General features: G+C 38.0%; 2 protein-coding genes across 2 annotated transcripts in view; one reads left to right on the top strand and one right to left on the bottom strand.

Moving 5' to 3' along the window:
- LOC117403098 (obscurin-like protein 1) overlaps positions 1-3,892 on the top strand; it is a 46,738-nt gene extending 42,846 nt beyond the window's left edge. The window contains exons 30-31 of the mRNA XM_059032069.1: positions 786-1,052; positions 2,608-3,892. Of these exons, the coding sequence (XP_058888052.1) occupies positions 786-1,052; positions 2,608-2,612 (272 nt within the window). The 3' untranslated portion in view covers positions 2,613-3,892. The remainder of the gene's footprint in view (positions 1-785; positions 1,053-2,607) is intronic.
- A 263-nt stretch (positions 3,893-4,155) lies between these two features.
- LOC117409812 (carboxy-terminal domain RNA polymerase II polypeptide A small phosphatase 1-like) overlaps positions 4,156-27,999 on the bottom strand; it is a 32,892-nt gene continuing 9,048 nt past the window's right edge. Inside the window, exons 2-7 of the mRNA XM_034016107.3 lie at positions 15,462-15,643; positions 13,617-13,715; positions 13,320-13,376; positions 11,242-11,334; positions 10,209-10,394; positions 4,156-8,572 (exon numbers count right to left, since the gene is read on the bottom strand). Coding sequence (XP_033871998.1) covers positions 8,444-8,572; positions 10,209-10,394; positions 11,242-11,334; positions 13,320-13,376; positions 13,617-13,715; positions 15,462-15,643 — 746 coding nt within the window. The 3' untranslated portion in view covers positions 4,156-8,443. The remainder of the gene's footprint in view (positions 8,573-10,208; positions 10,395-11,241; positions 11,335-13,319; positions 13,377-13,616; positions 13,716-15,461; positions 15,644-27,999) is intronic.

The raw sequence follows: 27,999 nt of genomic DNA, 5'->3' as shown, positions 1-27,999 counted from the left end.
AACGGGTCTGTGTTTCACGTGTATTTAAAAAGTGTAGATTTGTATTTAGGCACGAGGAGAGCACAAATCACTTCACGTGCTGGTTAAATATAATATGTGAACACGGGGTTTCACGTAATGAATTCACGTGCTGGGATTCAAGTGAGTAATTAATTAGTAATTGAATCCCAGCACAACAGTATATATAGAGACACGTAGCATGCAGTCGGGGTTGGGTGTTCGGAAGAGGAGAACGGGTGAGAGAGAAAGGAGTAATTAGAAGTAAAGATCGTAAATATAAGTGTTTGTTCTCACCGTGTTTGTTTGTCTGTCCGTGCACCGTTTGTTTAGTGTTAGTCCGTTTTGTATGTCTGTTTATTTTGGCGCAAGTGCCGTGTCCTGTTTTGTATTCCGTTGTTTAAACCTTTTATTTTGTTATTAAACGCTGAGTGTATATGGTCTCAACATGGTTCAATTATGTGACAAGACCTTCATGCTAGCTTCCAATATACTCTTGCTGTTCCTAAGCTGTCTGAGCAGTAAAGTCTGCTGTAGTGTTGCGAGAAGAAAGAGTCCAAGCTGATTTTGCCAAGCTAACACAAGAGAGCCCCACTGCCAATGCAAAGTTCCCTGTGGAATCTCAGTGACGATCTGTCACTCATACCACATAATTGTGACTATATATGTAAACTTAAGCTAACTGAGCATACAACACAGTCCAGGTTTATGTTCCCACCCACTGGTTCAGTTTGGATGTACTTACCGTACTCCGATAACAGACAGCACACTTCCCTCTGTCTTTCCAGAGCTCCCAGTGCAGATTGTGAAGCCCCTGCGTGATAAGACCGCCTTGGAGAAGCACCGTGTGATCCTGGAGTGCACCGTGTCGAACCCGCGCTGCAGTGTGCGCTGGTACCAAGGAGAGACCCTCATCCTGCCCTCAGACCACTATGAGATCTGCAGCGAGGGCTGCTACCGCAAATTGGTCATCCAGCAGGTCACTGCCATGGACGAGGGGACTTACAGTGTCCAGGTTGGGAAGCATGAGTCCTCTGCGCGCCTGTTAGTGGAAGGTGAGTCATCACATAGTCTTCAATCTCATGTATTACACGGGGTGGTTCAAATATCAGAAAGTAGTAGGGGTAGAAGTGAATAGTGAGCTAGTCGATTAGCAAAAGGAGAGTGGACCAGCACCAGAGTTGAGTATGAGTGAATGTCAATGGGGTGGCGGGAATTTGTCTTAGCAATAGAGAGGTTTGCAACCTCGACAAATAAATCGAGGTTCAACATCCGTGCAGAAAAGACAGGGGGATGAATTTAACCACTTCTTATAAGCATCTTACATTTTCTTGCTATACAGTGGCTCTCAAAAGTATTCACCCCAATTGGACTTTTCCACATTTTATTGTGTTACAACATGGAATCAAAATTGATTTAATTAGGAGTTTTTGCCACTGATAAACACAGAAAGTCCATAATGTCAAAGTAAAAAATAAAATCTACAAATTGTTCTAAATTAATTACAAATACAAAACAGAAAATAATTGATTGCATAAGTATTCACCCCCTTGAGTCAATATTTGGTAGAGGCACCTTTGGCAGCAATTATAGCTATGAGTCTATTTGAATAAGTCCCTACCAGCTTTGCACATCTGGACACTGCAATTTTCAACTCTTTCCACATATTCTCAATTAGATTGAGGTCCGGGCTTTGACTGGGCCTCTCCAGGACATTGACCTTTTTGTTTTTAAGCCACTCCAGTGTGGCTTTGGCTGTATGTTTGGGGTCATTGTCCTGCTGGAAGATGAATCTTCTCCCAAGTCCCAGGTCTCTTGCAGACTTCAGCAGGTTTTCCTCCAGGATTTCTCTGTACTTTGCTGCATCCATTTTGCCCTCTATCTTCACAAGCTTTCCAGGCCCTGACACATTCAACTAATTATGTGACTTCTAAATACAATTGGTTGCAAAAGAGCTTATTTAGGTGTGTCATAGCAAAGAGGCTGAATACTTATGCAATCAATTATTTTCTGTTTTATATTTGTAATTAATTTAGAACAATTTGTAGATTTTATTTTTCACTTTGACAGTATGGACTTTTTTGGTGTTGATCAGTGGCAAAAACTCCAAATTAAATCAATTTTGATTCCATGTTGTAACACAATAAAATGTGGAAAAGTCCAAGGGGGGGTGAATGCTTTTGAGAGCCACTGTACCTACTGAAAAACAATCATTATATTACAAAATAATTACTGCAGAACAGTGCAAATACTTTGCAGAAAGTAGATTGCTACAGATTTCTGTGGGGTCTACTTTCTTTGTAATGTAGGTATCATTAGCCATCCCGTTTTTTAGTTTGCAGTATACTCATGTATTTTGAGGGTGGCAGTGTTTTAAAACTCGTTTTTTCACTGCTGGAAATTCAAATCACTCAGGCCTAGTAAAAGTTTAGCTCAGACAAAACCATCACACAACAGCTCGGTACATTTGGCGGTGGGAGGCTTTGTTGGCAGCCTCTATCCGTGGAGTCGGCGTGACAAAATATAAATACATCACTGAACTTTTGATTCACTGAAAAAGAGAATGTGGGCTTATATATATTAATATATATATTCTCTTCTTTCAAACAGGTTGATCGTACCTAAATGGACTAGAGAAGGAAAAGAAAATACAGAAAACCTGGAGTTTCTCATGATTACTACTAGAATTTATTTAACTTATTTAAATATTTTTTGTTTTGGGGAGGGGGTGTCAAGGTTTGCTCTAATTTTTGAGTCCATGTATTTTGTATGATTATCGCCTTGTGTTTCAGGCACATTGTAAAGGTGGGGGAAAGGGAAAGGTATGTGATGCCAGTACAATAAAGGTTGTGACAAAAGCTTGGAATGCAGGTAGCAAAAAATAAAAGTGGTAACTATCCATGTGTACATCTTCTGTAGTGAGAGAAAAAACTGTTTTCTAAAGATGGCTTTTCTTCAAAACAAAACCGTGTTGATATTTTTGAAGGTAAGGGGCCCTCGTGGGTTGTGAAAAATATCCACTCATAACTTTAGAGAGTCCATTTACAGTATGAAATACCAAGAATGCTTTGAAATTGATAAGATTGCAACATGACTGTCAAGGCACTGCTACAATAAACTGCTGGCTAAAATTTAAAATAAATGTTTGTTTAACAAATTCCATCTTGACACTCCTGAAGCTCTAATCCGGTTTTTACTCCTTGACTAACAGGCAAGTGCTCCTTGTTGCTTTCACAATAGAGAACTTGTCAAAAACTCTTAATGCAGTACAAAAAGAATTAGTTTACACATTCAATACTGTACTATAGTGTAGTGGCATTATGAGGCAAATGGAAGCCAGTCATGTTGCCTTATACAGCAAATGGTTCAGAGCTATAAAGAACTGCCATTTAATGGGGCAGTACAGCAGTTCATGATTAATTAAATGTTAAGGTTTATCGTGAATGTGTGTGGAACATTCTGCTTCGTTTGAATTCAGTTTATGTTATCTCATACACCATTACTTTTTATTAACACTGTGTTCTCACTTTACTGTAGCTATTAACAATATTCGTTTCCTTCTCGTTGATATTTTATGTTTGTAATTTATTACCTAGGAAAGGATTTCTTAGTTCCTACTGGTGTGAGTTCTTCTTTTCAACCCCTTGCTCTTTGACCTCTGTCTTCTGTGAATCACTTCCCCCACCCTCCGCTCTTTTTTGTTGGCCGGAGCTGGATTCTCTAAATAAAGCAGCCGAATACGAAAGAACTGCCTTCTGTTATTTAACTTGTACAAACAATCAAAATACAATGAAACCTGAATTAAGAGGCCACCAGAGGCACTGTGCATGTGTGGCTGCTTAAAACAAATCTGTCAAGAACCTCTTAACAGCTTTTAAATAAAGATTCTACAACTGTTGTTGTAAACAGCTTCTTGTCTTTCACAAAATTAAAGCGATACCGAACATAGGAATGTACTAAATGAAATGACTTTGAGTGGAGGACAACCTTTTTTAAAATAATACAGGTCGATAAACAAAACTACTGACTACATTACTCTGAAATACATGACAGAGCAGGGCAATATTCTTGAAGTTGCTATTCAGTGTTTTACGCAGTCTTCAGTCCATTTCTTTTTTGCACATTGCTTCTAAACAAAATAACACAGAGGCATTCAGACAAAATTAAAGGTTGTATTATATTTATGAGAGCATGTTCAATACAGTAAAATATATTTAATAATAATGATATTAATAAAACAAAATCATAAAAAAAAGTTCACAACAAGGTTATAACTGTGTTTCCAGATCAAAAATATAGTATATCCCAAATATTAATGCCAATTTTGTCTTGTGTTTATATTTTATGGGCCCATTATTTTTAAATCCAATTTCACAGAGAGGGCATGTCTGTGTAATCAAGTACAATAGGAAGCTACTACCAAACTACTGAGACCCAAAGATGGATTACTGAAGTCCATAAGCATTAAAACATTAAAAACATTCATACCATTTTGAACTCACTAATAAAAACAATTATTACAGAACATTAATAACATCCACACTCTTGAATTCCTTGTTCGTGCCTGCTCATGTACAACACTGTATGGTTTTCATCATATTAAATTTGCCTTTTATTACCTGTAATGCCCCAAGACTTTGGGAGGTAATGCAGTCATTTTCATTGTTAAAAATATTGTTTGTTTTAATTCTGAAAACATTTACTCACTGACTGAAAAATACAAGTTAGATTATTTGACAGGTAGACCAGAAACTCGTACACATCCAGGCAACCGCACCTTGTGCCGAGTCCACTAGATTCTGTCTAGGGAGCTACAGGACTTACTTGTACAACACAATTGATACCTGTTTTGTGTTTCATGACAGGGTTCATTGATTGAAAAATGTACACAAATGTGTACCACAGGCACTATGAGTAAAGATGGGTGACTCTTTACAGGAAGGGACATTTACACACTGGATGGTTGTTTTACTTGAGAACATAACATTTATAAATAGAGAGAGAGAGAGAAAAAAAGATTTTTAGGGCAATACAAGGGTACTTAAAAGATATTACCTAGAAAACCTCCATATGGCACAAGACTGTCATGTTAAGTACATTCTCTGCAGATAAGATTACTTTCAATATAATCATTTTCCTCAAATTACAGTGTGCCATACCAATTCTCATACAATGTGAAATTTGTGGCAACTTTAGGAGGCGATTTGGGCGTGTGCTTTGTTGTTTTTCATTGGCACTTTCACCGACTGCTACCTTTCAACCCAATCAGTGAATAATGCAGACATGCTAAAATCTGCACTATATTAGCGCCATGAGAAAATACTGATTTTAAATAAATGGTAATCAAGAAATTGAGCTATGTGTTTGTTAATACTGATAATTTGTCTTGTGTTTGTCAAGTTTATTACCGACAGTAGTTTGGTTAGGGAGCGTTCCATTGTATCAAGTTTGCAGGCCAAGATCCCAGTATTGAGCTCTCTTGTCTAGTACATTTGCAGTTTTTAAAACAGTAAGTAGAATGAAAATGGCATTTAGTCATTCATTAACTGTGAATTTTGTATTTCTCTGGTATTTCCTTTTTTTCAGTATTTTTGTTCTGCTTGGTAACATTTCTGCTGATACTCCCATTTCCATGGGAACAGTTGTCAAGACAAGAGTAAAGGTTCTTTCACATCAAGCTCGACTCAAAGCATCAGCGATTACTGTACATCTTAGGAGGCTTTCACACCAGTCACGTAGTGTAAAACAGAGGTGTCTAAAATAAACTGTGTTCCCATTTATCTGCAAGCGTATGAAAAATATACATCAACATGGTAAATAATTGTTTTTATTAGTGTGTTCAAAATAAAACGGCATATACTGTATTTTTTAAATTGTGAATGGTTGTTTCCGAGTAGACTACAGGACTGCCACTTTAAAATAATAATAATAATAATAATAAACAAACAAACAAACCAGAGAGGTTTCAGGAACATAGAAGACAGAAAAAAAGACTAACAAACAGATAAACCTCTCGTTTATCTACACTTTGCAGGACATAAAAAGATGTTTAACGGCAGTCTAACGTATTTCGTTTGGCATTTATTTTTAACAGATAACTTGGGGTGGGACGGGGGAATACAAGTTGGAAGGATATACCAAGGTACACAATATTGAGCAAAAAAGTTGCAAGTAATCAAGTGCAGGTATTATTTAATTATTTTATACAAGGTGCAACCTTACTTTTTTGTTTCAATAAATTAGCAAGCGCTGTATCTATCAGCAACAGGTAGGAAGTGTTCAAACAAGGTTATAAATAATTATAAAGATAGCAGTCATTGTTGTCAGTGTATGTCTGTGTGTGTGCCAAATTGGAAGGCACTGAACGTTCAACAGTCATGATGTACAGCGTGGCAATGATAGCACCACAACGGCAGACTAATGTATAATGTATACTATTTTTTCTGCAAGACACAAACTTTAGTGATCCTGAGTATTTCTATTACAGTACTTAATGCTGAAGGATACAAAAATATAATGATCTACTTTAAAGAAATGTTGTGTTCAGTGACAGCGCTTCAGATTGATTGACACTTTTGCTGTGAAAGCAACCCGACGCTGACACTCTGATGCTACGCGCTTGGTGTGAAAAGCCCATAATTGAGGAAAGCCAAATCTTAAAATGCTACAAATGAAACCTACAACTGTATATAGTAATTATGTGTATATATATATACACACACACACACAGCCCTTTTGTTTTAGTTTACTAGAAACATTAATACACCAGTGAAAAAAAATACCTATGAAAGAACAAATATATTCTATGAAAGAACAACTATTTTGTTGTTTATATTTATTTCTCTCTGTGCCTTGTAATTATTTTGAGTATAGTGCCCATGGCTAGAATAAATGTATAGTATCAAATAAAAGGTTTGGTTGGTTCTACTTGTGTCACCTTTAAACTTTGTAAGTCTTCTTAACCAATTAAAGATGTTTATTAAGACCTGGTTATAACAAAAAAAATAAATCAAATAAAAAAACAATGTTAGTGGTCCCAAAGAGAGAAACAGGAGTGGGCCAACATACAGTAGACAACAGGATAATCATTTAACCTCTATAAAGTCTTCTACTTATTACTTGGTTCGTTCTGTTTCTGAATCGGTGTGCTTCAGGCATCTGAACAAACTAGACTTCACAAATGAAGATGCACAAGGGATCCCGAGATAAGGACCTCAGTATTGTACGGTAGTGCTGGTTTAACATACAATATATTGAAATGCCATTTTCACGCAACTCACACTTTTAGGCCTCTGTATTTAGTTCTCGGTTCTGTTTGGTGGCACACTGGGACCAAAATATTGAGACCTCACAAAAACAGAAAACAAACAAAAGGCATTTGTTGTATTTTAACATCAGGAGAAAATAAACCACACACACACACACACACACACACACACAAACTGGACCGTTAGTGACTTTTGCTGCCATGTGTAGAAAAATTAATGTCCACATCACATAACATAACCCACATTGGCACATACTGGCTCCTCCTGTCATCAGTTTCACATACAGGCTAAAGGTCGGACAGTCATGGTTCCTGAATTACCTCCCCACCCATGGGCAAGGTTGAAGCACATGCAGGGGCAACTAAATCACAGCTCCTTGTACAAGCTTTAAACTCATCAGTACTTTATATTTTAAAGACATTTAATGAAAAAAAAAATAGGATGGTTTTCAAACAAAACTGAAAACCAAAAGTTGTTAAGGCAAGTAGGTGTTTTATAATATGTTAAAAAAGGACATGAATAGACTCCCAATTCTAATACTTTTTAGTCCATTCCAGGCCTGCAGTCTCCAGAAATATGTGTTAAAAGGAACAATCTAAGTAATATTTCCATCACCAAGTATGGTTATTTGCTGCACCAAAACCAAAGTAGAATACATGCTGAGCTAATTTATTTGATTCTGAATGATCTCAATAAATACGCTCATTTAGCAGCGGGATCAACGGACGGGCAATGAATATGATATTCAAAACTGAATTTTATAAACCATTTTAAAAGTCAGGAGATATCAGAATTTACGACACAGAGGTCGTTATATATATTTTTTATCATAGATTGCGAAAATTTGGTCATGTTTCTTATAGTATATTTTTCCTTTAATAATATGACAGATCCATCCCCCAATCCTCATCTCTTAAAATAATGATAAAAACACAAAAAAATAGAGAATAACACATTCAAGTGTGAAATGTTCTATACATATTTTTTTCTGAAGTGCTTCACAGCTCCACCCTGCCACTTTCCAAACTTGCAACCGCTCAGCTTTTCCACCAGGCTTTCCTGTGAATGGAATTCTGGGTAGGTCATGAAGAAAAGGGTAGTTCTGACTTCTTGGTTAGAAGAAGGGGTACAGCCTGTGCCCACCAGCCCCTCCCCATCCAGACAGCCCTGCCATTCTGTTAACTTATAGTCCGCTGCTGTTTGAGTACTGTGTAGACGTCATCCACTTTACTCAGTCTTTCAAAGAAAGGGATGAGATCGAGCAGCTCTGTGTCGGACATGTCATCAAACCAGGAAACTACAGGCACCTACAGGGAACAAGGAAATTGCAGGAATGTAGTTTTTTTTATAGGAACAGTATAGGCAGAATAAATGTTGCAAGAATGTTTTTATAGATATAGATCACAAGAAAGGCCTACATACTCGTCTACACTGATGGAGGCAAATTCAGATTCATTTCTTATTACTTTTATAAAAAAAATGTAATCACTTTTGACTTACCTGTGAAATACCAGTAATTGTTACATTACTGCACACAGAAGCACCTGTTATCAAGCTCACCATCAACATCAGTCTCATCTGCTTTGTGCTGTCCATTGTGACAGTTACTGACAGCTAAGTAAAAGACACTGGCAAAAATTCCTCACTGAAAGATTAAGTTTTCTTTTTAATACTACTGAATATCTTTTAATTTGAGTATTTCTATGTTTGTATAGATGTTCAGATAAGCAACAATCCAGTCACTCAAGTGAGTTTCAAATAGGCTTGTAAAGGATGACACATCCCCTCCGTTCCCCAGATTCTGAAACTTTCAATAACATGTTCTATAGTACAGTAGAGCTGATAGTATATGATCCTATAACATACAATACCCTCTATTAACCAATGGACCTCTGGCTTGTGTTATTCACACATGCTGCTACCAGCTGAACGGTACAGATGGAAACTGATTAATGCACATTTTGTTATGGGTCTAAAACAGTAAGTTCAGCTCTTAGCAGGGCAGATTCCAGATTTAAAAAAAAAAAAAAAGGAAAAAAGCTGCTGAGTTTCAGAATTCTGTTTCCCTTCACGTAAAAACAGACTGCCCAGTTTAACCATGTTCAATAAAAGAAAACAAGAAAGCAAGGAATTAATATTATTACTGTACCATTAAAAAGCTGAAACAACATTTTTTCCTGAACTCCAAAGCTAGTGTGGGCGATTTTTTAAACGGGTTACCATGCACTACAGTGCAAAGAAATTGTACTTTGGCATGGGCTGAAAAAGTTTTCAGAATGCTGTTTTGTAAATTGCCTTATTACAATGCATTGTTTGCTTGTCAATTGTCACTGATTTTCTTTGTACAGTATACGTGCAGTACCACACTTTGGTGTTTTAGACACTGCTGTACCTGACATTGTACATTTGTAATGCCCAGAGATGTTAATAAAGCAACTACAATGTAGTATAATGATTCCGTCTGAGATAAAATATTTTCAGGACCCCTGGAACAAATTAAATCAAATATGGCAGTTCTACTGTGTGTCCTTAAAGGGTACCATCCAATTAGATAAGCTGTGTACATATGTAACAATGTGAGATACTTAGATGACCAGACAGACTCCTCCATACATCTCCAGACTGTAATGCTTTCAATAACATGTGCAAAATGTCCTTACCAAATATCAAGTGTTAAACTCTGTAAATAATAGTATGTAAGCATAAATTAAATTAAGCAATTAGACACAAGCCACAAAGCTGTGCAGTAAGTTCTCACCACCAGTAACATTGAAGTATTATAAAATGGCCCATTCTAGAAGACTAAACTGAGCGGGGTTAAAAAAAATGGTTCCGCCAATCAGGGTTCACCTAAGCTACTTCATAATGTCACTGGGTATATACAGCCTCGACGGTGTAGGGAAAGCCAGGGAGGAGGGAGGGAATAAAGAGAAGGTTACGCACGGCGTTGTCGGGGTGGAAGATGTAGGAGGCTGGGGAGTTGTCTATGATGATGCTCTTCTTGAGATCACGTCCCAGACGGCTCAGATCCTTGACGTAGTTACCGCGGTGGAACACACACGACTCCCGGAACAGCCGGCTACGGAATGTACCCCACTTATCCAGCAAATCAGAGACCGGATCTGCATACTGTAGAGAGCAAGGGGAGAGAATGAGGCTTATCCAGCAAATCAGAGACTGGATCTGCACACTGTAGAGACCAAGGGGAGAGAATGAGGCTTATCCAGCAAATCAGATACAGGATCTGCATTCTGTAGAGACCAGGGGAAAGAACGAGGGTTACAGGAACGGAAACTACAACATCAAAGAATTACACTTGCACACAGCACAGGCACTACACAAGTTTATTTGAAATGTTTGCCTAATATTTGACTCCATTGTTTATTTATTATAGGCTGTAACGTGTTATAGCTGAAAGATACTTGCATAGTCTTATTCTGGAATTCATTATATTAAAATCAAGAACTAAAAGAGGTGTTTGGACGCTGGTAAGTGGGTAGGTGTTTTCAGTGTTTTGGGGGACCACATTGTTACAACTATGATATGAAATACTAAAATTAACTTGATTTCAATTACAAACATTTCGACTAGAAGAACATTGACGGCATTTCAAAATACTAGCAATAGCGTTTGTCATTGAAGTGTATTTAACCTACTTGGCCTAATAGTTCTGAACATATAAGTAACTATTTGAGTACCTAAGGCCAATTTTCCAAGACAAACAAAAGTCATTTTAAATGGCATAAAACAAGTAGGAAACTATTCAGAACAGTAACTAAACTGTTCATGCCTTTACTTGTATTTTAGCAACCATTTTCATAAATTTCGGTAAGGAAGCTATTAATTTAACACCACCCCCCAACATAAAATGTCATAGAAAATGTATGAAGTTTGTAACAGAATAGTAATATTTAATGCAGAAATATTTTTGGAAAAACACTATCAATGTACTTTTTGTTGCACTAAACTCATTTACCTTGGCTAAACTGGCAGTGAACAGCACACACTCGAAGAGCTCACCCATGCGCTGTAAAAATTCATCCACATGGGGGCGCTTTAATACGTACACCTGCATTTGAAAAAATAAATACATGAATTAATAAAAGGCAGAGGGATAGAGACAAGGTTAAAGGGATAGAGACAAGATATTTTAACGGTGAGCGTCTGTCTTGCTAGGCGCGAGACTGACAGCTGAGAGCTCTCAGTTAGAACTGTGGCATGAGCAGGGGGGTGTGGCCACTGGACTGTGTTTCTGTTTGTGTGTGTGCGTGTGTGGACTCTGTACTCATTTCCACACCGCACCACAATAGCAAATAACAAACACAGAACATAAAATACTTTTAAATGTATTTTTTTTTTTATAAGATAATAGAAACAATGGTGTCTCACAGGACAGTGCCAAGGTACTTCACAATCAGCTGGGGTTACCAGCCTGCAGACCTCATCTTCAAGTCACTAACTTCAAGGACGGCCATTAATCCCCAGAAAATACCCGACTGATAGTTATTGCTTAAATCCGTCACACATGTGCAGTCATACCCCAAATATTATCTATTTACTACCAATGCAGAACAAATGGGAGGTGAAAGAAAATCTGGTCCTATAAATTGGTTATATTTGGAGTATCAATGCACTTTTTTCATTAAAATTAAAAACGTCTGCATTATAGGACATTAATCCATTCAGAGATACCAAGATATTTGTCATGCAAAGTATGGGGAAAAACTGGAAAGAAGTGCCTCATCTCTACCTGTTCTCCTCTTATTAATCTGTCTCAACATGTAATTTTGCAAATGACCACTACCAATATACAGATTTTTCAATACCTGTTATAGATTAAGAAGGATATAATAAATGGCAAGTTTATTTTTGGTTGAGGGACAATGCTATCCAACAGCACATAAAAGGGTATAGAGGGATACAATCTGAACATTACTGAAGCTGAAAACACTCACTGAATATAAAAATATCGAGCACCTTTCCTCCACCCTGCTGAGCCTGTAGTTATCGGCCTGGTTCCTGTACCAAGTCGTCCAGAATAGGCTTTGCTGGATAGGACCAGCCTATCCTGGATTACTTGAAACAGGCACCAGCCTGAAACACCAATGGGTCCTCTTGAGTTGCATAGGAAACAAGATGAAAAGAGCGAAAGGGTCCTTCAATTAAAAGGAAGCCTCTGAAAGAGTAGACCACTTTGTAGGGCAGTGTTGCCCACCTGTAGCTCATTGTGAAGTCCATGTCCAGCAGTTTTTTTTTTCTTGTGGTACTATGTTGTGCTTTTACAAGACGTGCTAATGAAGATATATTACTGTCACCCCCTTATAAAAAGGTACTGGCTACTACTTCTGCTACTTCTGTATCAGTAAAGCCAGAAGTCAGTGCTTTGTAGTACACAGTTTATCAATGCTAATGCATTTGCTGTTCAACAGTCACTATTTAAAGTCATCTTTAATTAGCAGAAGTTACAGTAAGTAGTGCAGCAGTACTGGCCATTTAGCATGATCCAAGTACTTAAGCCACAGTCTGCATGAGCCAAGCTGTGGAGTCAGGCCAATTTATTATTTCTCATGCCTTTCACCGCTGGAGGCTTCTGGAGTTCAAATTGGGGAAGAAAATAAATACTCTGCCATAGCCCCCAGTGGACATCAGTCCACATTACAAAACCCACAAACATATTGGCAGAATTCGGAACAACTGGCAGTCTCCCTGGAAGAGGCCCAGGACTGAATGTCACGGGGGGGGGGTTGAGTTGTGCTATGACGGGAAGCTCCCTTGGTACCTGTTAGTGCCACTGCTTGACTGTAGATGGTTCCATTTAAAATAAATACAGGACTATCCAGCTAATGCAAGTCTTAAAAGAAACAGGCAGGACAAACCAGGCTAGGACATACTGACCTGGATAGCAGGTCGGTTTTCACATGTGTCTCAGAAAAGAAAGAGATTCATGATTGGGCTTGGCAGAGACTTGCAGGACAAATACGGTATACATGTATGAATGACTGATGCTTTTACCTATCATGATATTATCTCTACACAGCTCCTTTTCGCACTTACCTGATGAACTGTCCCATCAATTTCAACAGGAATGATAAAATCAGCGTTGTTCACTGGCTGTCAAAGGTAAAAACAAAGATGATTTAATATTTCAGGCCAATGGGATTGTCTGTACCCAAGTCTGATTAAATGAAGAGAGGACCAAACCCAGTTTTTCAAAAGTTCAGTTGTACTTCACAAAAGTCCTCAATGTATGCTATGCAAAGTAATCAGAACATAAAATATCAGTGACATAAAATTAGAGCAACTGGAATTCACTTTGTGGTATGATTTGAAATGCCCCATGTAGGTACTCACCTTAAATGAACTATGGACTAGCGTTTCATCTAGGTCAATGAGCACACAGATCTTCCCCACATCTTGACTTCTTATTTGGGGAAGGAGGGGTTTCACTGCCTGTAGGGTAAACAAGAAATTATGTCAGTAACATGCAAATCCTGTCTAGGACAAAAACACCACAATACAGGTGTCAGAACATGCTCAGGAACAGTTTCATCAAAATCAGATGAGCTGTTCCCCGAGATATAGCCTACAATAGTACAGTTATTTTTTCTACAACTATCACACTACATGGATCATTGTAGTAAAAGGTGTTGACAGTAGTGGAATTTTTTCCAATAAAGGGAATAACCAAATGGAATAAATACTACAGCTGCATTTAGGCTTACTGTGTGGACTGAACTCCCTATGGTAGCATCTCATGCTTAATATGCTTTGCTATGGGAGGACATAGGTATATATGTTGATCCTATTAACAATGTCCCTTTAAATACTGCTTTATTATCATTTTTTCTAACACAAAACAGAGGGAGTTTGAAATGCCACTTGCCTTACAAGTCACTAGAATTCAGTCCCTTTGGGGACTAGTTGGTGACCTTTGGATTCACTGGATTTAGCAATTTAGCTGAACTGGCACTTTGGTTCTAAAACTCATGCAAAACAAGGATTTTCTCCTTAACTTTAAGTTAATAATCCAAACCGGCTGGGACCAGACACTGTGCAGATTACTGATTTGTTAGGAGAATTCATCTTAATATGTACCATACTAACATTACCTCGTGCTAACAATAATTGGTCGAGAGTCTACTGTTTTTATCTATCCTGTGATCGGCTCTGAATGTTGAATACCTTTTTAAAATGGTTGTACCCATTTTCACCACAAGATGGCAGAAATAACACTCAATTTACAATGCCAGCATTCCAGTGCATTATTGCCAAGTCCCATTTTCACGGGAAGCCCCGTCCCCTCGTCAACACGGTAGCCTCTAAGGTCTACTTTCAACCCTAAAACTGAACCTGATGTCTCTTATTTCATGAGACATTTGAAAAGATCTGCAGGAAGACTACAGTTTACCCAATAAACAGGTTTGTTTTTATCCTACACCTCAAAATGCATGCGGTTTTGCTCAATTACATTCCATGATACACAGCAGCCTTCAACGGTTTATCCAACAAGATGTCAGTATTGTGAGAAAAATGCAGCATGTAACATTAAAAGCTTTACTGCAACTACAAAATAAAACCCAGGGACAGCATTTATTGAAGAATAAGCAGCTTCAAATGCCATTTATATTGGTTTGTTTTATTTTACATTTCCCTCACTTATTATGTCATTTTGAGTGGTTCTAGGTTTTCAGCTTGTCTGGAGACCCCTAAGTGCCAGGACTGAACAGCCTTCCTCATTCCAGCCTTCCTCAGTCACATTCAAATCACCTGACTGTGTGACCTTTCAACAACACCAGCCCCACCTCTCTACATATATCTGTAAAGTAGGTGGGGCTGGTTGAGCACTTAGGGCTCTGAAAATGACAGCAACGGAACAGTGGAGCAACAGAACCCAGAACTGCTCAGAATTATTGCAAACACCAGACGATTCCAAGAAGTGCTTGAACAAATTGTCAGCATACAAACCCTTTCAAAATTATATTTAAAATGCAAAAACAATAGAAGTATTTCTCACCACAGCAATTTATCTGAATAGGATCACATGATCAGTAGGAGTCTACTTTAATAACACTTTGACTGCTAGTAACACAACAATGAGCAAACATTCAGCAAGTCAGCATTTCTCAGGGCTGCATTCTTTATCACACAGCATACAATAAACAGCCAGTAAGTGCATAAGTTCATCACAAAGCTTACTTTTGAGACACTTCCATTTTCCTCCACCAGGAGGGGTGGTTTGCTGTTGTCTGGTATGTGCTCTGATTCATCAGGGCAGAAACAGCAGAACAGGCTGTGGAAAAGACCCCTGCTTTGAGGCTTATTCTTCCTCTTCTTCGAGGAGGAAGAGGAGGAGGAGGAGGAGGCCGGACTCTGGGCACCTGCAAAGTAAAAACAAGATTAATTTATTGAGTTCAATTTCTAATTTACCAATGCAGTGCCAGTACCGATTTTCAAAGATATTTCCAGTAAATGTATTCGACTAGAACAAAACATAATTTGTTTACATTTGTTTTGCTTGCTGCAGCAGGAATTTGAGAATGTAGTTTTAGTTCACATTGTGACAAACTGGGATGTGTATCTGCATGCTGAAACTTCCATCAACACACTGGAACGCCAACAAGATCTGACGAAGCACAGTGAAAAACTGAAGCTAAAGAACAATGTACTGTAGTAAAGGGTCACCCAGCAATCATATTTTAGAATAAAGAAACACAGTAAGTTGTGTGTGGGATCCTGCAGCTTTAAGACCCAGGTGCAGCAAAGCAGAGAGGTGCAAAAGCATGTTTGAAGGATATAGTTCAAACAGTAGGAGTGGACATAACGTTTATCACTAGTTTTACACAGTTTAAAATGCATTTTTAACAGGCCACCTAATTATGAATTATGAAACAAAGGTGTAGACTGGTGATTCTTACAAAGTCTGGGACTGTCACGGATAACTGGTTTTAATGAAAACTTTTTCACACCTCTTACTGTAATATGTGATTGAAAAGTCACATAAAACTGTGGCACAAAGGCTACCAGTTGATTAAAAGAGCAGGTTCTAAATGTGTTTCCAGGCTGGATTCTGAAGATGAAGAAGCACACAAGACAACAGAACGTCATAAATCAAACTTGGAATTAAAAGCCATACAATAATGGCAGTGTGGCCAAGTGGTCAGAGTTGAGGACTCGGACTCTGCACCAGAAGATAATCAGGCAGTGGCCTCAGTGGTCAGTCTGCAGGATTGGATGACAGGGTATTCTGGCAGTGTGGCCTTACGTTTAGGAATGAGAACTGGTAGCCAAGGGATACTGGTCAGATTATCATAGCTTTGGACGGTGGTCAAGCCTACTGGTCTAATGGGAAGATCTATACAATGGGAATGTATACAGTATAGATGTAATTTCCCAATTCTGGAGCATCCCACCAGTCAAGCCCATTTAAAATCACTCCTGTTATTGCCACCCTCCAGCTCCAGTCTTGGCATCTCAACCCATTGAATTGAATGGCGAGATGATGAGTGGACAACTGCTTCTTAAGAACAGACATCTTACCATTCAACAAAGAACAGGCGCTCTAGATGAGCGTCTAGGAGGAGATCCAGTAAAAGGTTCAACTTCTGATAATATAACTTCAATTATGATCACACAGATAATACCAATGACATTTCCAGCCGGTTATGCAACAATACAGTGCTGTGAACACAGTTTAGATTTCCTGCACTCTTAAGGCTAGTTCATACACTACAGGGTGGCCCGTCAGCCCTGTTGAGACTCACTCATATGTGTTAGTGGGTTGCTTTGAACTCCCTATGACATATTTGGATACAAACAAGCCCAGTGTAAAGCTAATTTGATATGAATCATATGCAAAGCTTGAAATAGGTGAGTACACTGTACACGACAGATGATATTTCCTAAATTTAACTTTTTTTTCAATGTAGGCTACGCATTTTTTTTAGTACCAATCAATAATAATGAGGAAGCGTCTTAATTTTAATTAATATTCAAACACCTGTGGGAACACAAAATGATGCAATATAACATCCACTGAGGTTAATGGTTCAGTGGTTTTGTTAGTTTATCAGAAAGTCTCCTTCTTGGGTAGCGAGAGAAACAAACACCATGGACTTAACCATTCTTGTCGGCTGCAGACATCCACATTTGAATTTCCTTCCGCCTTCCGCATTGTACACGTTTACCTTAACCCGCCTTTTTTTCTAAAATTCCAACCCCTAAAATGTAAAGAGGCATACTGTGCATATCTGAGACAGGATTGGTTTTTAAATTGGCCCTAAAACCCAAATAAAAGAATACATAAATTGAGCCTGATTCATACATTTTATCCTGCAGACTGATGCTTCTGACGTAGTAGGACTAGGGACGGATCTTTCCCAGGAGGTAGAGGGCGTGGGGCAGGTATGCTGTAAATCAAGAAAGAAATGCCTAGCTTTAATAAAAGAACTAAATTAACCAAAAGCAAGCTTCTGTGCGCCTCTCTTCCTGTGCGTGTGTGCCCGTCCATCCATATGCAGTTTTTGTAAAATGTCCCAAACAAACGTTGACCTCGCAGGGGCCCCAATTCGCAGGGGGCCTTACGCTATAGCGCAATTTGCATACAGGCTAATCCTGCCCTGACCAGCGCCTTGGTAAATAAGTACATTGTGTTGTACTTGGAAAGTACTGTATAAAATATATAGTATAAATGTACAATACTGTAATCGGTGCAATACAGTGCTTTCTTTTACTTCAGTATTCATTAATTCAGATATGGTTCATTCACAGATAGGCCATGTACTGTACTGAGTTTTATAATTTTAAAAAATAGGTTTATTTGTTCAGTCAACACTGTTTGCATTGTATTGCTTATCTTGCCAGGTTATTGGTGAGCTCCTGAAGTGATACAATGCTTGAATCTCTCCTTATTGTTAAGCAGCATGACCTTGCCATTACTGTCAAGTAAGGGATCATGGGAATTTGGAATCACAATTCAGGGGCGCAAATAACTTTCCTTTCTTGTCTCTTAAAAGATGTTGTCCAAGTCTCCAAGGTTTTGAACTTTTCACATTTCCTTCACTGAACCACAGGAATGCGTTAAGACAAAAAATGACAAAGTTTTAACATCAAACTACTTGGAACAGGATGAGCATAGGTGGGCCGTATAGCCTCCCCTCTTTTGTAAATGTTCTTAGGTTCTGAACAGCTTCAACTGTCATTTGAATTGCTTTTTTACATTGTCACATGACCTGAATGGAATGAAGGCAGCTGTTCAGTCCCAGCACTAGGATTATCTGAAAGCAGAAGCTGGGTACAGGCAGATTTAAAGAAAATGTAACCCTAAATAGTAATGTAAAAATACAAAAATAAAACAATTTAAATGACTACCTGGAAAGCTACCTGTCATTTCTAACCTCTTTCATGAGAAGGTTGGGTAAAGAACCGAAAATTCAAGGAGTCTTGTTTGACCTAAAGTTAAGGACTCGTGTTGTAAGAGTAACACATAAACAAGAAACAACATAGTGAAAAGCCAGTCTGAAAGTTTTCTGCCAAACTTCCCTTAACCAAAGAAATCTCTCTCTCTCTCTCTCTCTCTCTCTCTCTCTCTCTCTCTCTCTCTCTCTGTCTCTCTCTCTGTCTCTCTCTCTCTCTCAGCAGAGCGCCTGGCCAAACCAAAATAAGAACAGGAAATGCAAGGCAGTGAAGAAATGGCAGTTCAAAGCTGACAGAGACCGACAGGCTCTGTGAACCCTGAAAGGGTGAGGCTTTTAAAGTGCAGTACTGTAACAAGGGTTTCAAATCCCTCAATTACCTGCAGACTACTTCCACTGCCCACCACCTTTAACGTGGTTTCCTTGAGTGTTTTAAACTTTAAGTATATACTGTAAAAGAGCTACCCTCTCCTCCATGTTGTTGCACAAGACTTTAGGAGACCTTTTACAGGAAATACACAAACTCTGCTTGTGTCAAATGGCCTTCAAACTGGAATAGATGTCCAAAAATGAATTTCTGCAATTATGACTGCCAAGGCATTCACTGTGATACACCTCTGGGCAGTTGCTAATGCAGAATCTTTTGTATAAAATGCAGAACAAATATCTCACCCAGTAATTCTCCATTGGGGTTGCAGGCAGACCTGGGCTCAATTGCAATTGTAACTATGTAATTTCTAATTAATTACAATTAATAGTAATCAGTATTTGTAACTGTAGATAAACCTTGACACGTCTCTGTAATTGTAAATGTAATTGTCATTACACCATTACATTTAAATTACGCCTTCTTTAACCATGGTTACTTTTTCAGAATTTTATAATTAGATAAACATGTGTGATCCACTGATAAATGACAGCATCATTAGCTTGATATTAAAAGCAGGTTTAACAAATCAAATACAATTGGATTTAGCAAACAACAAAAAATAAGTATTCCTTGATTAGTGATTAGCTTCCTGTGATTCCTAGGAACTTTGTCATAATGAATGTAACTGATATGCTGTGTCCTTTATCATTATTATGCAACTGTGTAAAGAGCTTTGAGATGCTGCTCACCATAAGGCACTACAGAAAATAAAATCTGATTTGACTGATTTGGGATACATTTCTTTATTACAACCATATTTTTCAGACACCATCCAGATATCCACAAAGAGCTGAAGCAACCTGTTCAAACAGAAACAGCAAATGACCAGCCAGCTGTCACTTCACTATCATTTCTGATCTAGTAGAAATTCTGGGCCTGACTGTGGACATTGGGTCTGGTAGGGACATGCGCTCATACATTGGCATCACTTTTAAAATGAACATCATGCTGGCTTGTAGGAGATACAAGGGGGCACACTCTTTCTGGCCTAGAGCAATATAATATGTCGGACAGTGACAGTGACAGTGAGCACATCAGTATTGTGGATACAAGCCACAATCTTTAATACCTGCCTCATTACTTTACCTGCTTTGCTCACACTCTCCAGTTGGTTGTAAGGGATGGACTGAAGCATGCAGGACAGATGTCAACCATCATCAGCAAGGCCAGTAAACTTGTTAGTCACGTGTGTCACTCAAACTTGGCAACAGAGCTCTTTGAGGGAGAGAACAAGCTGCAGGTTGCAAATGCCACTAGGTGGAACAGCCAAGTGAAGCTGAAGTCCATCCTCAAGGTGAAACACACAACCATGGAAAAGCTCGACTTCCCTGTTAAGCTCTCCAAATATGAAATCAACATCATCAAAGAGCTTGTTGAGATCCTTAGCCCATTTAAGTTTGCCACTGATCTGACTGAAGGAGACTCTCAGGTCACAGTTAGTTGTATCCTGCCCTGCATATGTGTACTTAGAGCGGAGTTAGCTGAATTATCAAACACAAGTCCAAAATGGTTTCAACACTACAATCCTCCATCGACAACCGTATGGCAAAGTATGAGAATGAAGAAGCACATTAGATCAAACAGGTGCTTACCAACAAACTCACAGCTTTGGCTTCAACAGAACAAGCAAGAAAAGAACAGTGTTTACCTCTAAAAAAGCGTTCACTGTTGTTCAGGTTCATGGCTTTGGCGTCCCACAGGCCTCAACTTCCCATAGCCACTGTGTCTCAAGTCGAAAGCTACTTTAGCCAGCCCAGTACCCAAGAGGATGCAGACCCATTGGCCTTCTGGCAAGAAGGCCAAGTAACCCTTCCCCAATTTGCCCATTTAGCCACCAAATATCTTGCAACTCCGGCTTCTACCCCAGTTGAGCGCCTTTTTTCAATTGCTGGGAAGGCCTTCAGGCCAGAGAGATGTTTTCTCTCAGATGCTAGATTTCAAGAGCTTATGTTCCTTTGATGCAATGGACAGTTAAATTGTTAATTCATTTTTTGTTTTGTTTTTTACAAATACAAGTTCAACTTTATGTTTCTGTATTTAAGTCTGAGACTGTTTCTTGGGCTTTGAAATAAATAAGAGTAAGCATATTAAATGTGTGGTTGTTAGTTACTTTTTAGTACAACTGCAATTCTAATTGCAAATACTGCTGCATTATCATAATTAATTGTAACAGAACACTTTAACTGTAATTGTATTTTCAACTACCAATGCTGCTGTAATTGTAATGGGATTGGTAATTGACCCCAGGTACACTTGTGGAATGTGTAGCTTATTAAAATCTTTTGACTATTTTAGTGAAGAGGTGAATTATCTCTTTAGCAATAGGGTGAAAACACAATAACATGCCTGTTGCAGACAGGACATTCACAAGCGTTTGTGATACTAGTGCTATGGTACCTCTACTGTATTAATGCAGTAAAATTTTATGCATGGCTCTGCATATTAATAGGGAACTTTTATTTGGAACAGCTTTAACGAAGCAACACTGAAAGATTTATGATTCTCTTAAAAAAAATTATAATAATCTGAGAGCTGGATTCAATCGCTGTACCTCAGGGATCAGAGGGAAGATACCTATCCATTGGGCTCTTGACATTGGTCAGAACTAAAGATACTGTACACATTTCCAGCACATCAACACAGTGCAGTAACTGAGGCAAGTGTGCATATATGTATAGCATGGCTAGCCATGGTTTTGAAATCATCCTGTCCATATTGCGTTGTGGCATGTTTTTTTCTTGTTCGTTAGTATATTTCAGGTAAGAATCTAATTAATTTGCAACAGGAATCAATAGGACATTTTTGAATATGAGATGATGTTTTGATGATAAATGCTAATATTGATTTAAATAAGAATAGTGTAGTAGGAAATGGGAAACAAAACGACTATGGAACAGATAAATAATTACACAGCAACAGCTGCCCTGCAAAATAAATGCCTTGTTACTTTGTGTTGTTTTTTAACCAAAGTTTTTGAATGGTAAAATGTACTGTACCTCTGTTTTTTTAATATTGTAAATTAAATGCACATTAATTAATTTATTCAGTAGGGATGATACGTGTCTGTGGGGGGGAATGAAGTACAGTACCATTGCTCTTATGAGATGGTTTGCTCATTACAATCATTAGTATATATCTGAAGATGACCTGCAATGGGGGGACAGGGACTAAGCTTATACTGGTCTTTCAAACTAAACCAAAGCACACTGTGTCATAAAGTGCATTCCCTCATTGCCCGACTGGGAGATACACACCACCTTGATAAGTGAACACTATGAGCAAGATGTGCAAGGTAAATTAATGGCTGTTTCGCAGCGATAATCCAATTAAGTCACTAGAAATCGAACCTTACTGTACAGTATTTATATATGGTTACATACAAGTCCTACAAAAACTTTTAATCATTCAGTAAGACAACATCCTGTTATATATATATATATATATATATATATATATATATATATATATATATATATATAAAATATATATATATATATATATATATATATATATATATATATATATATATATATATACTACCGGTCAAAAGTTTTAGAACACCCCCATTTTTCCAGTTTTTATTGAAATTTAAGCAGTTCAAGTCCAGTGAATAAACTGAAATGGTACAAAGGTAAGCGGTAAACTGCAAGAGGTTAAAAAAAAAAGTTTAGGTTACCAAAAACTGAAAAATAATGTACATTTCAGAGTTATACAAAAAGGCCTTCTCAGGGAACAAGTAATGGGTTAACAACTTACAGCTGTTCTGCAGCAATGGAAGTAAATTAAGCCTTGAAAGTTGATGCTAACAATTCCTACAGGTGTCCCAACTTTTGTTGATTACTTACAAACCCTCTGTCTGTATAAAAGCAGTGTTGGATCAGTCTGTGTTACTACACCCTCTTAAGCATTATTTGGACAGTATTGTACTGCAGGAAGTAGTATATTGCTCTCATAATGGCGAGAAAAAGGCAATTAACAAAGGAAGACAGACAGACCATTATAACCCTTAAAAGTGTAGGTCTTTCCTTTAGAGAAATTGCAAAGAAAGCCAAGGTGTCAATGAGTACAGTTTACTACACCATCAAAAGGCACTTGGAAACTGGAGGAAACTCTGACAGGAAGAGGTCTGGCAGACCCAAAGCCACAACAGAATCAGAAGACAAGTTTCTGAGAGTCAACAGCTTGCGTGATAGGCGGCTCACAGGACAACAGCTTCAAGCACAGCTTAACACTGGTCGAAGTAAGCAAGTCTCAATTTTAACTGTGAAGAGAAGACTTCGAGCTGCAGGTTTGACAGGTCGAGTGGCAGTAAGAAAGCCATTGCTAAGATGGCAAAATAAGAAAAAAAGGCTTGCCTGGGCCATGAAGCACCGCCAGTGGACTACTGAAGACTGGAAGAAGGTCTTATGGACCGATGAATCAAAATTTGAAATCTTCGGTTCATCAGGCAGGGTTTTTGTACACCGTCGAGTAGGCGAAAGGATGGTTCCTCGGTGTGTGACACCAACTGTCAAACATGGAGGAGGAAGTGCGATTGTCTGGGGCTCTTTTGCTGGATCCAGAGCTGACGACTTGCACAGAGTGAGTGGCACCCTGAACCAAAACTGCTACCACAGCATTTTGCAGCGCCATGCAATACCCTCTGGTATACGCCTAGTTGGTCAGGGGTTCATCCTACAGCAAGATAATGACCCAAAACATACCTCCAGACTATGTCAGAACTACCTTAGAAGAAAAGAACAAGATGGTAGGCTTCAAATCATGGAATGGCCAGCACAGTCTCCAGACTTAAACCCCATCGAGCTGGTTTGGGATGAACTGGACAGATGGGTGAAAGCAAAGCAACCTACAAGTGCAACACATTTGTGGGAACTTCTGCAACAGTGTTGGGAAGAACTTTCCGAACAATATTTGATTTCCATTGTAGAAAGAATGCCACGAGTGTGTTCGGCTGTTATATCTGCAAAAGGTGGCTACTTTGATGAGTCAAAAATTTAGATTAAATTTTGTTAAACAAAACGATTCCATGATTTCTTTTTTATCTCCAATTGTTTATTTATTCTATGCTTTAATTTCAGAGTACACCGAGACATTAAACTGCATAAATTTAAATAAAAACTGGAAAAATGGAGGTGTTCTAAAACTTTTGACCGGTAGTGTGTGTGTGTGTGTGTAATATATATATAATATATATATATATATATATATATATATATATATAATATATATATATATAGACACACACACACACAAACACACACTAACATACACACATTTTAGCTGAGCTTTTAATTTATATCTGATTCTAGATCTTGTCTGGTAAACCAGTAGTAAAAGCAGATTGAATTGATCTAAATCTATTATTATTATTATTATTATTATTATTATTATTATTATTATTATTATTATTTCTTAGCAGACACCCTTATCCATCTAATAGCAGTTTGTATGATGTAAAGTATCGGAAAGACAGATTATACAGAAAGTCCCAAAAAGTTAACTTTGTCAAAAAAACAACAACCTTAGCCCACAGCTTCCTGTCTAGCATCACATATATGTTTTTATTTAAAAACAATGAGGGCATGATTTTTTATTCACCTCTCACCTACTTTAGTGAGGAGAGGGGTGAGACAGCACCAATGGACAAGGACTGTATTACTGTAACAGACACGTTGAATTAATTAATTAAAAAAACAGTGTAGCTATGTAAATAAAGAGTTTAATGAGTGTCAGAATTAGCAATAATGAAGAAGTTGTACATTATAAGCCTACTTACTGCAGCATGTTTCTGCTTGAGAGACAGAACCTCAGTAGAATAGGAATCTAAGTATGAGCTGCTATTTGTTCTTGGTATTTTGCTCCAATTCCAAACCGTTATGCATTTAAATCATGACAGTTTGGATTATCTGATACGCTTAAAGGCATCAGGAAAAAAAAAATATTGGGAAAGTTTTCTTTATAAATTAGGATACATTACATAAACTGCAGCTTGCGTATAAGCCCTGAGGACTGTTTATTTAAAACACTGTAAGACATTCCGATATATATATATATATATAAAATTTATCGCAGAGCCCATTAAAATCCATAAAAATGGATTGCAAAACTTGGTGTGCTGGCCACCACTGTTCTTTAAGGATAATGTTGTACAGATCAGAGGTTCAACATGACCTCCTACTAACACCCTGTATATTGCAATATACTGTGAGTCCATCCAATCACAATACACAGCATTAGTATAGTTAGTAATATTACTGTAACATGACTGTCCCTGCTCCGGATTTCACAAACTACATTTCTAGCGGAGAGTAGAAGAATCTGAGGCCCTCCGGCAATGGCTTTCTGGTCTGTTGCCTTGCCCATGTGAACAGGTAGATGCATATTTTCTATCTTTGAAAAAACATGTTATATAGTTGCCTTTTTATATTCAGAAAAAAAACCCAGGGCCATGAAAAGAATCACATGAATGTCAAACAATGTGAAGGAAATCAGTCTACCACTGAACTAAAGTTTGATTCATTACAGCTTTTTCTATAAGCTTCATTAACCAAAATGTCACAATAAAATCTGGAGACTTAAAAAGCTATGCAACTGTATTCCATCCCTGTGCAGGTGGAGATTCTAATAATTCATTGATTTTAAAGCAACCATTTAAAATTCAATTTATATTTGCACTGTATTAGCATGTAGTGGTGTAGATTATTCTGCATTGTTAAAAGCATAAAACATTAATTGGGAGACTTTCTTAATACCGTACTTCAGTAGTTAACTGTCAAGTATACACAAGACACACAGAATTTTACTAGTGCATGTTCTACCAGAAACACAGGACAGGTGTAAGCTCACAGCTCTGTTTTTGAACACAGGCACTGCTACTGTATTTTCAAGTCTGACAATATCTTGCAACACAACCAGACCATGGAGAATAAAAAGCCAAGCTCTACGCTCTCATTCCTTACATGATTAAACTTGTGCCACATTTCTGCACTTCCGCAAAATCATCTCTATACTGTAGTATAGTGTAAAAAAACAGTGTGAAATAATAATAATAATAATAATAATAATAATATTATTATTATTATTATTATTATTATTATTATTATTATTATTATTATTTCCCTGGCTAAATATTTTTGAATACGTAAACAGACAAACTTTAAATTAGTTATGTAAATTTATTACAATTTTTCATTGTTGACATACATTGGCTGAAAAAATATAAAACATGCATTTTACACACATATGTACATTTATATACAGTACTGTGCAAAAATTTTAGGCAGGTGTGAAAAAATGCTGTAAAGTAAGAATGCTTTCAAAAATAGACATGTTAATAGATTATATTTATCAATTAACTAAATGCAAAGTGAGTGAACAGAAGAAAAATCTAAATCAAATCCATATTTGGTGTGACCACCCTTTGCCTTCAAAACAGCATCAATTCTTCTAGGTACACTTGCACAAAGTCAGGGATTTTGTAGGCATATAGTCAGGTGTATGATTAAACAATTATACCAAACAGGTGCTAATGATCATCAATTCAATATGTAGGTTGAAACACAATCATTAACTGAAACAGAAACAACTGTGTAGGAGGAATAAAACTGGGTGAGGAACAGCCAAACTCAGCTAACAAGGTGAGGATGCTGAAGACAGTTTACTGTCAAAAGTTATACACCATGGCAAGACTGAGCACAGCAACAAGACACAAGGTAGTTATACTGCATCAGCAAGGTCTCTCCCAGGCAGAAATTTCAAGGCAGACAGGGGTTTCCAGATGTGCTGTCCAAGCTCTTTTGAAGAAGCACAAAGAAAAGGGCAACGTTGAGGACCGTAGACGCAGTGGTCGGCCAAGGAAACTTACTGCAGCAGATGAAAGACACATCATGCTTACTTCCCTTCGCAATCGGAAGATGTCCAGCAGTGCCATCAGCTCAGAATTGGCAGAAAACAGTGGGACCCTGGTACACCCATCTACTGTCCGGACAAGTCTGGTCAGAAGTGGCCTTCATGGAAGACTTGCGGCCAAAAAGCCATACCTCCGACGTGGAAACAAGGCCAAGCGACTCAACTATGCACAAAAACACAGGAACTGGGGTGCAGAAAAATGGCAGCAGGTGCTCTGGACTGATGAGTCAAAATTTGAAATATTTGGCTGTAGCAGGAGGCAGTTTGTTTGCCGAAGGGCTGGAGAGCGGTACACGAATGAGTGTCTGCAGGCAACAGTGAAGCATGGTGGAGGTTCCTTGCAAGTTTGGGGCTGCATTTCTGCAAATGGAGTTGGGGATTTGGTCAGAATTAATGGTCTCCTCAATGCTGAGAAGTACAGGCAGATAATTATCCATCATGCAATACCATCAGGGAGGCATCTGATTGGCCCCAAATTTATTCTGCAGCATGACAACGACCCCAAACATACAGCAAAAGTCATTAAGAACTATCTTCAGCGTAAAGAAGAACAATGAGTCCTGGAAGTGATGGTATGGCCCCCACAGAGCCCTGATCTCAACATCATTGAGTCTGTCTGGGATTACATGAAGAGAGGGAAGCAACTGAGGCTGCCTAAATCCACAGAAGAACTGTGGTTAGTTCTCCAAGATGTTTGGGCCAACCTACCTGCCGAGTTCCTTCAAAAACTGTGTGCAAGTGTATCTAGAAGAATTGATGCTGTTTTGAATGCAAAGGGTGGTCACACCAAATATGGATTTGATTTAGATTTTTCTTCTGTTCACTCACTTTGCATTTTGTTAATTGATAAATATAATCTATTAACATGTCTATTTTTGAAAGCATTCTTACTTGACAGCATTTTTTCACACCTGCCTAAAACTTTTGCACAGTACTGTGTGTATATGTGTAATATATATATATATATATATATATATATATATAT

The sequence above is a fragment of the Acipenser ruthenus genome, chromosome 10 (genome assembly GCF_902713425.1).
Source record: "Acipenser ruthenus chromosome 10, fAciRut3.2 maternal haplotype, whole genome shotgun sequence".
NCBI classification, from domain to species: Eukaryota; Metazoa; Chordata; class Actinopteri; order Acipenseriformes; family Acipenseridae; genus Acipenser; species Acipenser ruthenus.
This window is presented reverse-complemented; position numbering and strand designations above follow the sequence as displayed.